This window comes from Antechinus flavipes, chromosome 5 (assembly GCF_016432865.1).
Source record: "Antechinus flavipes isolate AdamAnt ecotype Samford, QLD, Australia chromosome 5, AdamAnt_v2, whole genome shotgun sequence".
Lineage (NCBI taxonomy): Eukaryota > Metazoa > Chordata > Mammalia > Dasyuromorphia > Dasyuridae > Antechinus > Antechinus flavipes.
This window is the reverse complement of record NC_067402.1, coordinates 108,613,621-108,630,968: the sequence shown is the minus strand read 5'-3', so window position 1 is coordinate 108,630,968 and position 17,348 is coordinate 108,613,621. Positions and strand designations below refer to the sequence as shown.

The 17,348-nt window shown below is 35.4% G+C and overlaps 1 protein-coding gene across 6 annotated transcripts in view; it reads left to right on the top strand.

Moving 5' to 3' along the window:
- CALD1 (caldesmon 1) overlaps window positions 1–17,348 on the top strand; it is a 234,717-nt gene that overhangs the window by 196,190 nt on the left and 21,179 nt on the right. For 5 of the 6 annotated variants that reach the window (XM_052001342.1, XM_052001340.1, XM_052001344.1 and 2 more), the window contains 4 exons: window positions 21–167; window positions 5,185–6,121; window positions 7,603–7,680; window positions 12,866–13,011. In XM_052001342.1, the coding sequence (XP_051857302.1) occupies window positions 21–167; window positions 5,185–6,121; window positions 7,603–7,680; window positions 12,866–13,011 (1,308 nt within the window). The remainder of the gene's footprint in view (window positions 1–20; window positions 168–5,184; window positions 6,122–7,602; window positions 7,681–12,865; window positions 13,012–17,348) is intronic. The other variant, XM_052001346.1, reaches the window with a different exon arrangement.

Below are 17,348 nucleotides of genomic sequence, written 5' to 3'. Positions count from 1 at the left end.
GTGTCATTGGTACATTTCAGAATAGCCTATCAGAGAAATGATGATGATGAAGAAGAGGCTGCTAGAGAACGTCGTCGCAGAGCCCGTCAAGAGAGGCTTCGTCAAAGGGAAGAGGAGGAGTCTTTAGGACAAGTGACTGAAAAGGTGGAGGTTAATGCCCAGAACAGGTAAAGCATTCTTCACTGTATGAACTAGTGTGTTCATTGCATAAGAATTATTTGGACAAAGCATTCCAGTGGATTTTAAATTCCAATATAATGGTGTTTATTCATGGCCAATGAATGAACTGTTTTTCAATCAAGCTAACTTCTTTTTAATAACAAGTCTTGATACACTTGATCTCATCTGTTTTATTATTATATAATCTGATTTGGTCATAGAAACTTTATCATCACCACCCATCCCCCAATGAACAGTTCTGTTTTTCTTTAATTTTAGTATTTTTTTCAAGTAGTCATGTTACATTAAAGAAAGCAGCTAATTTATGTAAATTATTCATCCACTGGGCCCAAGTGAACATTTCTATTTTTAAGTAAACCTCTTTGAGATCTTTTTATTTTACTATGTTCACTATTGTCCATCAATAAATGAAAATATGAGCACATTTCTCAAGAAGATATGAATTATGAATGCCTTTTCCTAACAGAATTCTACCTTTTGAAATTTTTCCAAAGCTCAGCAAACTCATCAAGGTACAATGTTACTTAAACCAGCATATAATTTTTCTTTCCTATAAAGCTATAAAATATTTGCCAAGAGCTATTTAGTATTGTTTTTAGTACACATGTGGGTATATATGTCATATATATGTGGATTGACTGTTGGTAGAACTGTGAATTGATCTAATTATTTTGGAGAGCAATCTGGAATTATGCCCAAAGAGTTTTAAACTGACTATACCCTTTGACCCAGGAATATCGCTACTAGGTCCATTTCCCAAGATAATTAGTAGAAAAGGAAAAGAACCTATATGTTCTAAAAATTTATAGCAGCTCTCTTTGTGTTGTCAAAGAACTGAAAATTGTGGGAATAACTAAGTTCAGGAAGGGCTGAAGAAGTTATAGTACATGATTTTGAGGGAATATTACTTTGCTTTAAGAAATGAGTTCAATAATCTTAGAAAAATGTGAATAGACTTGCATGAAATAATGAAGAGTGAAGTGAGTAGAATGAAGAGAATATTGTATAGAGTAACAACTATATTATTTTAAGAACAATTTTGATGAATAAGCCATTTTGATTATTATAAATAACCAAATTAACTACAGAGGATGTATGAAGGAAGATGCTGTGTCCAGAGAAATGATTGATAAATAGAAATATATAAAGAATGATTTTATTTATATGTAGTATGTGATCTGTGTATACAAGTAGAATGGCCAGAAGGTGTTTTCTTAAGCCTTTTTAGATCTTTTATTCAATTACATTAAAATGAACCAGACCATAAGGAAGTAGTTCTTAGAAATAAATATATTTACCAAATAAAATTTAAATGAAATGCTTTAATTTTGTTAAAGTGATGTGGCATAATATATTTGAAGTAGTGGCAATACAACATAGATTTTGTATGTTTTTAGAAAAACATGAAATAATTTGTGGGGAGGGGAGGTTTTCATTTGTCATATTTTTGTGCAGGTTTGTGATTGTCTTAGGTTTATTCTGCAAATTTAGGATTTTCTTGGGAGTCATTTAGGCATTCAAAAGACTAGATCTTTCTTTTTTCTTTAAAAAAAACATATTGGGAAATACTTGTTAAAATATATAGTTACACATAAATATTTGTGTAGTGTTTTTTTCCTATTCCCTCTTGACTGTATAATATTATGTCAAGATAGTTTACAATTGTTTTGAAATATAAATATTCGTACATGCTTAATTACTAATGAAATAAAATCTCTTAACTTATCTTTGGGGGGGAAGAATGGTTTTAAAGAGAGAGAAACCTATTTGCACCTAATGGTAAGCCATCTTGGGGTGGGGGAGGAAGAGAAAAAGAAAAAAGGTACAAGACAATTTATTGTATATTTAAAAGACAGCAAATTCTACATAACAGATTTGCAGTTTCATATACAATCATCTTTTTTTCTATTCTATGTTATAGAAATGCTTGTTTCATTTCTTAAGTTCAGAATAAAATAAATATAATTTAAAATGTCTTAAAAGTCTAAAGTAAAAGCAGAAAAAAATGTGAAAGGGAAAGAGAAGTACATATACTTTCTTTTTTTTCTTTCAAACTTAAATACAAAATAAAAAAAATTACCATCTACACAGCAGAACATGAGAGGATTTCAAAATATAAAGATATAACTTATCAAAGAAGTACTTTTGATATTGCTTGTTGGTCTGATAACCTAGAAATGTGTAATAAAGAGTCACATTTCTAATTTCAGAGAGTGAAGGGAACTGAGAAGATTGATTAGCCAAGCAAAAAAGAATAAGAATTATCTATCTACCTAGGCTAAAAATTCTTGGTATCCCAATTAAGCATACTCTAATTGGAAAATGGCAGTCATGTGCCCTCTGATGAATTGGAATAAGAGAAATATAGTTCTTTTTCGCCTTTTCTGTTTTGACTTTGGTGAAAGCAAGATTAAAGATGGAAGAATAAAGAAAAAAGTCAGCTTGAAAAGTAAAGGAAAAAAAAGCAATCTATATCTAGTGAAAGAACAGCCAAGTTTAATAGGAAGATAGGGATAGTGAAGTTATTAATGCTTCAATAAAGTGTTCTTTTTGTAAAAACAAACAACAAAAAACAATATACTCAAACAAAAAACTATACTCAATATATGTGTCTATTATCTCTGAGAATTACTTTTTTTTAACTGAAGCAATTGTAATTACCCTAACTGGTATCACTGTAGCTGAACCACAGTCTGTAGAATTTCAGTTATAAAGGCTTAGCAAACTGGAACTAGCCTCTTGAACAGGGGGTAGGCAATGTCTGGGCCACGGGCCACAAAAGGCCCAGGAAATCATTTGGCTTGGTACTGCTAAGGCAACTGCAGGTAATGATAAGCTGAAAGTTAGGTACAATAACCTTTCATTGCTTGAGTTCTGTAAGCTGATAATTTTTGTATGACCTTTGAATGATGTTAAAAATATCAAATGGCCCTTGGCAGAAACAGAGGTTCCCCAACTCTGCTCTAGAGGGAGTATGTCTTACAAAATGAACCTATTTCAGTGGCAGCACGTATTACCTTTAGGTAGACCTATTCAGACACATACTATAGCCTATTTTTAAGCTGTATTATATTATATTAGAATACAGTTAATTATATTCTATATGGTTTGAGTCCCAAGAAAAAACAAAGTTATAACAGAACCCAATGGTTTCAGCTAATAGTCATAGAACATTTAAGTTCAGAAGGTAACCATAAGGTCCATTTAATCCAACTTGCACATAAGGAAGCTTAGTATTAATTAACAATTAGGCTAGTTAATACCAGAGAGAGGACAAAAACCCAGGTTTTCCATTTGGTATGTGTTTTGTTTTGTTTTTTGGTACAATTTCCAAATGGCTAAAATTCAGATAAACTCAAAATTCCTTATCAAATGAATTAGAATGTTTAGTATTCATCTGACTACTGAGACTTTTTAAGAAGGGAGGTAGTGAAGTATAGTGGACAAAAAAACCTATATTGTAATGAGGAAGTCCTGGAATCACTTCCTGCCTCTGATATGTACCAGCTGTGTGACTCTGAGAAAGTCATTTAACCCATTTGCCTTAGGGAAGGAAGAAGAGGATCATAATAGTACCTATCTTACAGAGTTGTTATAAGGTTGAAATAAATTCATATAGCTAAAAACACTTTGTAAAATTTAAAATGCCATATGAATTTTTACCTTGTCTTTTTATTCTGCTGATCAATCTCTTTATCACTTCTAACCTTTTTCTAATGAATAAGTATAGATTTTTTAAAGATACGATTTAATTTCTTTTTTCTTTATTTGTTTCTGGAGGCAATCAGGGTTAAGTGTATTGCCCAGGATCACATAGCTAGTAAGTGTCTGAGGCTAGATTTGAATTCAGGTTTTCCTGACTTCAGGGCCAGTACTCTTTCTACTATATCACCTAGTTGCCATTACAGTTGAATTTCAATAAACATCTTTAATATATAATTGAACAATAAATATGCTTACAGTCAAACCACATGCAGTTTCAAAAGAAAAAATATCATTTATAAACTAAATGTGTCATCAGGGAAATTTAATTTTTGCATTTCTAATGGACACATATAATGTTTGGTAGCACTGAGGTCAGAGAAGTTTTAAAGTCTAGCTTCTCTATGCCTTTAATTATTGTTTTCAAATGGGAAATAGGGTTTAGTCAAAAATAAGTGAACTTGAACCTCAAATAGTTTAATTTTGATTGGAATCATAAAATCTGAAGGAGTTTCTGAACTTAACAAGCCACAGTTTTGCAACTTTGGCCATGGCTCTTGATATCACATAGCTATTTAGTGTCTGCTCACAAAGGCCAGCACCCCTGTCTCAGAGGCATAATCAGAGCACTGTATTCAGAGCTATCAGCTCATCAAAATCCCAAACTATGACCCTTTTAACTTTATGGCATGATCCCTGTTGATGGAAGGAGCTAAGGGCTCTTCATGAGGTAGTTTGTTTTCTTAGAATGTTTTTGCCTTTATTTCTATTTCCTAGAGACAAAGGAAAATTTCTGAGGCACGAAAGCCTTTATTCACAAAAATGTTGATTTAATTAAAGTCAGACATGCTGACCCCTTTTGGGAGTCCCAGAATTCTTCAGCATTTGCTACATTCACTTCAGTTCAGTTTAACAAATATTTAATGAAATATCTGTGCTGAACCAGGCTCTGCATAGCTTAAAGCATATGTATGTATTTTGTCAGCCTACTGGATGATGGGAATACCACACATATGTATGTATATATATATATGTACATATATATATATATATATATACACTAAGATATATTTGTATCCATACATATGCTCTTTCTTAAATACTACAGCTCCATATCCCAGATTATAGGGATGCTCTGGGAGCACATGGTAGCATCCTAGAGTTGCAGTACCATACTAGAAGACCAGATATCATTTTGGACATCTGTGGTGATGGTGGTTCAAAGGGTTAGTGATTTAAAGGACTGGTGAATCAGACTATCAACTAATTAATGGAAACGCCATTTTTTCTCCTGTTGTACAGTGTGGGTGATGAAGAGACTAAAACCAGCACCTTATCCAACACCCAAGTAGAAGGAAGCGATGATGCTGCATTCTTGGAGAGGCTGGCCCGTCGGGAAGAACGTCGCCAAAAGCGCCTCCAGGAAGCCTTGGAGCGCCAGAAGGAGTTTGACCCAACAATAACAGATGAAAGTTTGTCACTACCCAACAGAAGAGCTCAAAATGATGCTGCAGAAAATGAGACTTCTGAGAAAGAAGAGAAAAATGAAATCCGCCAAGAAAGATATAAACTAGAGGAAACTGAAACAATCACCAAGTCCTACCAGAAGAATGATTGGAGGGAACCTGAAGAAAACAAGAAAGAAGAAAAGGAGAAGGAAGAGGAGGAAGAGAAGCCCAAGCAGAGAATCATTGAAGAAAATCAGGTAGAGGTGATAGTAGAAAAGAAAACCGAAGCCCAAGAGGAAAAGGTAGTAACAGAATTGGAAAATGGTCAGGTCTATGCAGAAGAACCCAAAACAGAAAGGGAGAGGACAGTAGATACAGAGGAGTTTACAGGTAATGAAAAAGCAGAGGAGCAAGACCAGGCTGAGGCAGAGAAGCTCAGGTTGGAGGCTGAGGAAAGGGAACGGATCAAGGCTGAACAAGAACAGAGAGCTGAAGAAGAGAGGATGAGACTTGAGGCAGAGGAAAGACTGGCTGCCCAAGAAAAGGAAAGGAAGGAGGCAGAGGAAAGGGAAAGGATTAAGGAAAAAGAGAGGCAAGCAGCAGAGGAAAGGGAACGGGCAAAAGCAGAGGAGAAACGCATAGCTGAAGAGAAAGCTAAGCTAGAAGAGCAAATGGTTAAAAAGCAGTTAGAAGAAAAAAGAGGCAAAGCAACAGATAAGCAGATTCAGGGGGGAAAAGGAGAAGAGAAAATACAAGATAACAAACTTCAGCCAGCTGGCCTAAAAACTCAGGTACCGGAAACATTTTGCACCATGTGTGTATTGCCTGTGACTTGTGAGAAATGTAATGCACATCAAATCTAGGAGTGGGCCATGTCCATATAGTACCACCAATGTGATCATTTGGGAAATCTATTCATTTTTTTCCAGTCATTGTTATAGCCACCAAGCTAACAATTAATCACTGAATGGTTGATCTGATATAAACCTATTGATAAACCCAAATAACTGGAATTATCTACAGTCAAATTAAATACTTAGAAATCAGCCATTATGACTGCCAAAAAATGAATTAACTAAAAAAAAGATCATTTTGGTGGCATTATGTAGACTCACTTGTCTATTTCTGCTGCTTTACTAATTCTTTATAAAATTAACTTTCTTCAGTTCTCACTGAATATCTTTAATTATCAAGTTCTATAACACAAAATGGGTCTATATGAGTAAATAAATAGTTCCCAAATTGTATCCTTGAGGCTTGAGAAAATTCTGAGAAAACCATAGGATAGGAATCCAACACCATGATTTGCAGTTTAAAAAATTCTAACAGAAAAAGCAACCAGTTTGAAATAGAATTGGTAGTAAAAGCAACAAATCAGTCAATTAATTAACAAATAAATAAGATGAAGCACATTTTGATTTGGGAGCATTTCCACAAACACACCTACCTTAAATGAATGTCAAAGCATTTATTTAACATCATGTAGACCCATACTCAAAGATTTAAAGTAGCCTTGCAGAGAACCTTCAACAACTTAAAACTGCCTAGTAAGTTAAGTATATGTATGTATGTATATGTGTGTGTGTATATATATATGTACATATATACACACAGTTATATTTATATATGTGTAGATTTTATTCTTTTTGCCACGTGAATGGCAGGCAAAGCTGTAACTAGCTGTGTCCCCTTCCTACCCCAATGAATTGGCCCCAGGCCCAGTTTTATCTAATTAATGGCTCTAGATACAAAGCATCTAGGCTAAGAGAAAAGAGGGTAGCTGAAAGCTGTTAGTAGGCTATCTACAAGGCTGCTTAAAAATCTTCCCTGCCTAAGCATGAGATTATACCGAACATGTTCACCTCCCTGAGAGAGTTTTCTGTCACAATCACCGCTTCCACACGGAGATTATTCAAGCCTAGACCTTCAGAGGGGCTAGGTCAGCATGGAGCTAGCCAAGGGATTTGGGGGCGAAAAAATTCGCCGAACCACACAAGGTCGATCGTTCAGCACTCATAGGGAGCATCATGTCATGCTAGTCCTCCATGAGAACACTGGCACATGAGGGATTTGGGGGGAAGACAAAAGCACCTGTCTTGCTATATTACACTAGAATGGGTTTTGTCGTGGTTGCTGTCACCAAAGCAAAGTATGATCACTGAGGAAGCCAAAAAAGTTTTCTTGGGCACATGTCACAGAGCCTGAACACCATTTCCGGGGACAGGGTTTATTGTAAAGTGAATGACCCTGACTTCCTTAAAAAATGAAAAAGGGAGAAGAAAAAGGGGTCAAAGTGGAAGTTAAAAAAGAAAAATCCCAAGAAGAAAAGACGACTTTCAAAAGGGAGGAGGTAAATATTTGAGAAATAACCAGGTCACAGTGTTAAAGACATGTTTCTGCATTATTCAAGACAGAGACATTTTAGACATTTAATTCCTGTTTAAATCTTTCCCCACTGTACTTTGCTCTATTCTTCTTCAAGCTATCCTGCTTTCCTTCTGATCATGAAAACATTTTTAATCTCCTTAACCAATTTAACTGACTTTGACTAATGGCTCAGCTTCTAAGAGAAAACTGGTCCCCCATGCTTCCCAGTAGAAAACATGGTGAGCTGACGATAATTATTTGGGATTTCCAAATGAAAAGTTTAGCAAAATGCCCTGCATTGCATTTCCATGGTACACAGCAGCTGGTGCCAGGATGTTTTACTGTATGGTAAGTAAATAAGGTTGCCAATGGTCTTCTCTAAATATTGTACTCTCGTGTTTCAAACAGTCACAGACTTTAGGTTAGAAAATCTGGCTTAGTGTCATTATGAGCTTAGAAATCTGGCTTAGTGTCATTATTAGCTTAAGTTAAAACTTGGACATGTTTGAGACCATTAAGGTATATGAAGGAAGATAAATTAGGGCTATCGGAGGTCTGAATAATTGAGTCATATAATTCTTGAGGCTGGTAAGGTGAGTTATAAACTAAGGGGAACTAAATAAAATTGGTAATGTCTTCTGTATTATGATTCTACCACATAGTATTCCCTCCAAGGCAAGATTGACAGGATATAGCTCAAACTTTTAAAAAAGCCAGGATGTAATTCAAGTACAAATATAAAAATTTAAGTGCACCAAAAAGAAAAAGTATTTATTTACTATTTATCATAATAGAGTTCCTATTTAAATAATAAGTTACCCTACTGCATTTAAAGTTTTTAGAGCTATCAGAGATCGGAATAATTGATTCATATAATTCTTGAGACTAGTAAGGTGAGCTGTAACTAAGTGAAACCAAGTAAAATTGGTTTCTATATTACAGTTTCTACACATAGTAGTTCTTCTAAGATAGGATTGACAGGATATAGATGTAATTCAAATTTAAAAAAAAAAAAACAGAATATAATTCAAGTACAAATATGAAAATCCAAATGCAAGTAAGAAGTATTTATTTACTATATAATCATAATAGAGTTCCTATTTAAGTAGCTAAGTTACCCTACTGCATTTCAAGTTTTATTACTTTTTCATTCCACACCCACTCACAAGAGAAGCTAGGTAACTAAAAGTAAAACCAACCAACAAAAACCAAAAATACACACATGAAAATAAGGAATTTAATAATTACTCAGAACAATTTTCATATATAAGAATCTTGGAAAAAAGATAAAGTTTCTCAGCTTGGATGTATTCCAGGGATGGGAAACTGCTTGTGCAAATGCATAGAAATGGAAGATGAAAGATCATATCCAGAATATCTCTCACAGGCCAGTTTAATTACAATGCAAAGTTCATGAAAAGAAATGATAAGAAATAAAAAAAGGAAAAGCAGGACTGGGATGGATTTTAGAAAGCCTTGAATGCCAGGCTAAGGATTTTCTATTTCATTCCATAAGCCTTGGAGAGCCCCTGAAAGTTTTTGAATGGAGCAGAAGTCAGATCTGGATTGGTTATTTTGTCCACTGTGCAGCAGTGAGATTAAAAAAGAGAGAAACTGGAAGTGAACAGGACAATTAGGAGTCTGTGATGGTAGTCCAAGCAGTGTCATCATTAGCAAAATGGCAGATACAGGAGAGATAACAAGATATTACTGGTGTAGGATCAATAAGACTAGACAACTGATTGATTATAAGAGTAAAGAGTCAAAGTTACAAACTTGGATAACTAAGAGGATTAAGGTTTAGAGCAAGTATCCATATTCAGGAATGTGGTATGTTCACAAAACATCAAAGAGAAGCTAGGTAGGTTAATGAGAACTCTCCTGGAGTTTTGGAGAGAGTTGAGGATTATTTATGAAGATTTGGTAATCATCGGCAGAGATGGTAACTGAACCTATCCATGGGAGCTGATTCCATTTCTGAGAACGCAGAATGAGAAAGAAAAGAAAAAAAGGGTTTAGGACAGAGCCCTACTTTGAGAAACAGATATGGTCAGCTTAAGTGAGTTTCATCAAGTTTTATCATATTTTGCCCTACTTTGGCTACTTATGGATCACTGAGATTCAGTTCTAAATAGGCCACATTTTAGAAGTTGGAAAAGATATAAAGAAAGGCAAGCAGATTGGCAAAGAACTTCAAAATTATGAGATAATATCAACATTCATTGTAGTCAATAGGGGATGCTTAAGATGGAGAACAGAAGACTGAGGATCAACACAGCCGGCTTAGCTTCTTCCAGTATTTGAAGAGCCACCATGTTGAAAAGGGATTAGATTCCTCTTGGACTCAGGGTTCAAAACTAGGGAAAATTAGTAAAACATGTAGGCTCAGTATTATAGACAATTCCTGATAAACAGAGCTATAAGAAAATGAAAGGGGATGTCTGAGGGGTAACAGGTTTCTGTTGACCCAAGGTCTTGAAGCAAAGGCTGGATGACTAATTCCACTGAGGGTATTTAAAAGTTTTTTGATCCACTGTAGAGTAGCCTGGATGGCTTCCAAGGTCCCTTCCAACTCTGTAATTCTGTGGCTAAGTTTTCCTATTTCTTTATTATTATTTTTATTATTTTCAAAGCCATTTACCTCTCCGACTTCATGTCCTCTATTTCTAGTTTCTCAGCATACATTAAATTTTCTAGGGTAGCTTCCTAGACTAAGACTATACTGATTTTCATAAACTATTTCTGTTTAACTAAGTCTGAAGTCTAATTTACATTTTCTCCAGTGCCTAGAAGTTAGATCCAGAAAGGAGTTCAGATCATTTTGTAGTTAGCAAATGATCATTAAAATCACTTGGAAATATTATGATCCATGATCAGCTTCATCCCCTTCTGATATTGAAAGCATGAGAACAGATTTGCTGAAGTAATTGAAACTCCAGCCCTTTCCCATTTGCTAAGTGGGCATTAAAATAAAAAAATAATAATAATTAAGTTTACTGGTACAGGCATGCATCATTTAAACTATTAACCTACCACACCCATGGGTCAGCCCACAGCTACAGGAAGGGAGTATTTGAAACCTACTTGGATTTTATCTAAATTATATGAGGCCAAATCTCGCCAGCTGAGTAAGCTGTCTTTTTACTTAGTAAATAATGGTACCTGTAGGTCCATTTGGATTCCATTTCTTGTAAAAGAGCAATAACTTTCTTCACAATATCAAAATAGCCTTAAAAGAATTATCATTTCTCCCAAAGGACCTTAGAAGTACTTCTTCAGCTTGAACTTATTCTCCCATAGAATCCTGCTCATTAGTCTGCTTAAAATAGAATTCAAAGAATTTATGGTATGATTTTATATTTATTTATTTATTTATTTATAAAGAATGATTTTCAAATAAAACAAGACTAGCCAGTTTTGATCGACATATTTATTTTAAAAAGTACAATTTTCCATAGATAGATAGCACAAGCGTCCCATACCAAATCCTTTGCCAACAAAGACCGAATTTTTAAAAAAGGGGGAGAAAAAAGGATTCTTCTTCTCTTAAGCATTTGTTATTTTTCAAGTGCTATTTTAAACTTGGTTTTGGCAAATAAACTAGATAATGCATTTTGAGAGAATGTCTCTGACCACAAAACAGAAGAAATAAGTTAGAGAATATTTTTCTGTTCCTTGCTCCTTTTGACCTAAGGAGACGGCTCATGGGGTACCATTGAAAATAGGACCCCTGAGTTTTCATTCTCAGACTTTTCTGGATCCAGATCAAATTCGTTCAAAGTCCAAACTGCTGTTTCTGAAATTCCCTCCCAATGAAATACTAGATGATAGAGAAACTAGAAGTCTTACCTTCTTTTCCCTGAACAAACATGCATCTGGCCTCTTCAAGGGCCACATTTTTTTTTTTTTTTGGTCACATTAGGACATTAAGAAAAAATAAAATAATAATAAAAAATAAAATCCATTACAAAAAACTACAACTCACATGCAGGTGGGAGCAGCCTCTGTGCATATCCCCTCCTATCCTGTCTCATTTCTCAAGAACAAAAAACAGCAGAGAACTAAATTAAGGAATGTAATGAGTACCACTTCATGAATGCCCCTGTTCAGGCAGATCAGATTGAATAGGGTATTCTGTGACATACTTGAGGTTTTTTCTATAGATTTTCTCCTACAGAAAATAGTTCAGAAGTAAATGTCAGTTCATAGGATGGGAGAATATTCAAAGTGTAGAGGACATTAGAAATAATCTTGTCTCATTTAACTAACTGGCTTTTGCCCATAGTCATTGGTAACTTGGCTAGTTAGTAATATGGCTGCTAGTAGAAGGCAGATTTTCTTGTCTTTAGGAGGTTTAAGTAGGCAGATTTTGACCTCAGATTGAAAAAAAGAACATGACTGGAGTTTTTCAGCCAAAATGCAATGAGGTACAACCCAATGGAGACAGAGGTAGTAAAACAAAGGAAGGATAGAAAATCATTAGGAAAAAGAAAATGTTTTCTTCCTTTAAGAGTATACCCAATAAAAGTAGGTAGATGTTTAAGAGAAATAAGCTTAAGGATATTTTGTCAAAAAGGACAGTTGAAAGGCGGTGGTATAGTCAGGTATATGGAAGAATGAGTCTGAACATTTACATTCTAAGGCCTCACTATGCCACTTGAGAGTTATGTTGTATTTAGAATACCAGCTGCCATACCATCAGTTTTCACAGTGAAAATAATGCTGTAACATCTGTACAGAGTATATCAGGATGACTGAATTAATACAGGGGAAATATATTGAACTCTTCACCAAAAGATGGCATATATACTAAAGGCAATATTACTGTTACCATTGTCATGAATTTATGTTGCTAATTTTATCTAAAATTTCACATCTTCATCAATTCTTCTAGATATATTACTTAACTGTGAGGTCAATCAAATCATATGAAATCATAAAAGCATTATCTTCCCTTCTATCCTCATTTTTCCATCACTGTCTTATACACACCCTCTAATTACTGTCTCTCTATAGCTAGCCAACCTAGTCAATAGATTCTTCATTTATTCATTTCTGCTCCACATTTTCTCTCTTCCTGAAGTGAAAGGACTTTATTTAGGCATCCTGATAAAAAGCCTAATCAGATTTTTGGTAGTATGTCTTCCTAACAACATACTGTTTTATAGATCAAAGAAGAAAAGATCAACAAGGACAAGGGACCCAAAGAGGAAATTAAAAGCAATTGGGATCGCAAGAAAGGGTTTCCAGAAGCCAAATCTCAGAATGGAGAACTTTCAACTCATAAACTTAAACACACAGAGAATACTTTCAGGTAAGAGACAGTTATAGTAGTGCTTGCTAACTATAACCCTAAAAATAATAAGATAAATTTCTTTTGTGATTTGTGATCTACTAATTTGTAGAAATTAGTCTTATTAATTTATAGCAGGAGTTCTTAACTTTTTTGTGCATAGAATGCAAAAATGAAAGTTTTTACTCTCAATAGACATAATTGTTTCCTGTTGAAGAAGACAACACAAATGTTTATAAATATGCACAATAAATACAATATAAATACGACATAGTTTTGAAATGATTGAGCACTTGTAGTTGAAAAGATTAGGAAAGTCTTTATGGAGAAGGAGATGCAAGCAGATAAATTCTATGAAGCAAAGGTGAGGAGCAAGTACATCCCAGACTTGGAGAATAGCTGATACAAAGTCACAGGGACAGGAAATGGAGTACCAAGCATGGAGACCATCAAGATCAATTTGGCTAGTCCAGAAGGCAAGAAAAGAAGTACTATATAATGAGACTAGGAAGATAAGTTGAGGCTAGGTTGTGAATGGCTTTTAAAGACAGAAAAATTATTTTATTTCAGAGGCAATAGAGAATCACTGGATTTTATTGAGTAGAGGAGTAACAAGGTCAGACCAGTGCTTATGGAAAATACCACATCATTAATCTCTGCCAACACAGACACATCTCAAAAGGAAGTCATGCTCACTTTCTTCATATTTATCTTGGAAAACCTAATTCTTGGTATTCCATCTACCTCATCTGCTTCTATTCATGCATTATTGAATGGTACTGGAGGTCACTTGACTGTACTACTGGGTCCACTACAAGATCACATTATATAATTTCAACTGGCACCTCACTGAGGCAAAACACATTTTTAACTTCTCCTTAATTGATTCTCCATCACACTCTCTATCGTGTCTGTCCAAACATTCTCTTCTCCCCTCAAGTTTCCCATAGCAACTCCTCCCCACCACTTCCTTAAATGGATTCTTTGCCACATAGTGACTTCACCAAAAATATCAAAGCCATTCTCTAAGTTCTCCTTACTCTTCTAACAACCTCACAATCTCTCTATCATCCCCACCTCTCTGTTCTTAATCTAATCTCTAATGAAGAAGAAAAAGAAAGGGACTAAAGGGAAATGAATAAGCATTTATCAAACACCTAGCTAAACACTTTAATTAGTATTACATTTGATACTAATATTTCTTACCAAGGTCAACCCCACTCCATATATCCTTGATTCCCTCCTCTCCCATCTTCTCCAGCACTTTGTCTCCACTATTATCCTTCCTCTCTAATATTGAATCTTTTCCCCTTCTTTCTCTGCTACCTATAAATAGTCCCATCTCCTCCATCCTAAAAAAAAAAAAAAAAAAAAAAAAGAATCCAACCATTAGATCCCAACAAGCTTGCTATTATCCTACTTTTCTCCTCTCTTCCTCAAACTCCCTGGGGAAAAAAAAATCTTCTATATACTCAATTTCTTCACTTTTCTTTTTACCTTCTTAATTCCTTGTCATCTAGTCAACCAAAATTGCTCCCTCCAAATTTAGCAATGATCTCTTAAGTGCTGAATCTTATAAACTTCTTCTCAATCTTCATTCTTTGAAGCACTTTATCCTATTAGTCACCCTCCCTTCCCAGGTACTCATCCTTCTTTAAGTTTTCATGATGCTGCTTTCTCCCAGTTCTCCTTGGGAGACCTCCCGACCTATTCCTTCTCCGTCTCCTTTGCCGATTTATCATTCATGTCACAGTCACTCACTTCCGTTATCTCCCCATGATTCTGTCCTGGGCCCACTTCTCTATTTTCTCTGTAGTCACTCTCTGGATAACCTTGTAAGCCCCCATGGATTCAATTATTGTCTCTATGCTAATGATTTCCAGAGCTCTGTATCTAGCCTTACCTATGTATATCCAAATGACTTTGTATTCATTACCTATATCTATATCTTGGAGATACTGCTTTTATTCATATGTTTTTTTTGTGTATGTGTGTGTGTGTGTGATCATTTCATTTTCCTTGTCAGGATGTAAGGTTTTTAAGAACAAGTTCTGTTTCATTTTTGATTTTGTATTCCCAGAGCTTAGCATAGTGCCAGGCACATAATAAATAAGTGTTTACTACATGCTTGTTCATTAATTGCTTAGGTTAATTGATTAGAATACAGTATTAATAAAGCCATAGCCATGAGTTCAGTCCTTATGTAGAACATATGCACCTCTAGCCATTTTTTAAACATGTAATAGGAAATACAGAAGAATGTCAGTGGACCAGTTCCTCACTCTTGAGCAGATAACTCATGTTGTGATGTCCAAGATCATGTCCTACAGATGCTAGACAGAGACAGACAGGCAAACAAGCAGACAGACAGATAGATGATAGAAAATAGATATATATGTATATATACATATATATCAATATACATCTGTAAAGGACACTACAGTTTCCATATTAATAATATAATGTCATAGATATAGAACTGGTAGAGACCTTAATAGCCATTATATCAACTCCCTTATTTTACGGGTGAAAAGATGGAGGCTCAGCGATGAAATGACTTGCCTACAATCACAAAGGTACTAAGTGGAAGAGACAGGATTTAGACTTTAGATTCTGTGGTCATTCTGCTGCCTGATGCTTCCTACATGGCCTTCTGAACTCAAGAGGTTGTTGAGTGGAAGAGTCACTGACCAGATACTATCCCTGTTATTTTTCATACCATTCTCATACCATTGCCCTTTGATGCTATGGAGGAAATGGAGATGTGGCAAAAGGGAATCTTCAGACTCTTTTTCCTGAGTCTGAAATGCAGATCTCCCTAAAATTCAGTCTCCCTAAAATGCTACTTTTGTGGGGAAATTTAGGAATCAGATCCATGTAAAGGAGGCCCTAGAGATCACAAAGACCAAATATATTCAGTGGTGGTTGTTTCTTGGAGGTAGGGATCAGGCTTTGACCAAAAAGTAAAAGTTGACAGTGGATGGTGAGCTTGGAAGCAGATTGGATACCAGAAGTCAAGATGGGATCTGTCAGAGGCAAGAAAATTATATTGCTTCTCTAAAAGATATTCTGTGTATAAAAAGTTTGCTTATGAGAGACAGGTGAAAAAGTTTCTGTTGGTGGGAAACTAATTTAGTCTATAATCAGCAAACTGTCCAATGGCTTCAGAGGAAGAATGAGGTAAAATTGCCCCTTCTGGAGAAACAGGAAACCATTAAACAGCCACATGCCAAGAAAGGAGGCAGCAGGATGTCAGTGGCTGAATAAGGGGAATTCATATTTTTGACTTCTCCTCAATGGACAAGAAAAGTTACAAGAATCCAAAAGACAAGAAAACCCCCATTATCTTATTTATGAGTTAGAATAAGATTGTTGCCAAAAAGGAGAAAGGGTTTCCCAGAAAGGGAAAGGAGGACTTGTTATGGAAGTAGAACACTGATTTTAGATTTAGAAGACTTCAGTTCAAATCTTTTTTAGTTTTAACATCTGTAAGATGACAAGGTTCATTCTGGCTCCCGAGGTCCCTTTTATCTCCAGACCCATGATACTGTACAAAGTTGGAAGGATTGAATTTCAGAAAAGAAGGCTGAGCACCATCTAGCGGTAACTCATTTGGCCAGGAAAGGGAGGATATCTGACCTATGATTTCACTAATACCCAGAGCCTTAGTGAGGAAATTCCCTTTAACAATGTAAATTGTATGTATTCTTCAACTTACTGTATGAGAGAGAGTTGCCTGGGACATTTGAGGTAAAGCACCCTGCCCAGGGTCAGGCAGTCTGTATGTGTCAGGAATGGGACTTGAATCCAGGACTTCCTGACTCCCAGGCTAACTTTTATATCTATCTATCTAGATATACATGGATGTATATAAACATATGTAGATATATAACACAACATAGATTACTTTCAAATATTTTATCTTTCTAAGAATTCTATGCTATGTTGCCTTTTATATTTATTTAAGCATATTGCAGATGTTTGTATGAATATACCTCATATAAGTGAGAGGCATTATGGCTTAAGCCCCATATACATAAAATTGTTGATGTTCAGTCATTTCCGACTCTCCATGACCCCATTTGGGATTTTCTTGGCAAAGATAGTAAAGTGGTTTGCCATTCCTGCTCCAGCTCATTTTGCAAGTGAGGAAACTGAGGCAGAGTTAAGTGACTTACCTAAGATCACATGATAGTGTGAGTCTGAGGCTGGATTTCAAGTCAGGGGAAGTTTATCCACAAGTTAGACTGCTGGGCCCAGGGTCAGGAAGACCAGTCTCCTGTGATAAAGCCCTATTAACTCCATTTTACAGACAGTTAGAATGGAAAATCAGAAAGATTAAGGGAATTGCTCAGAGA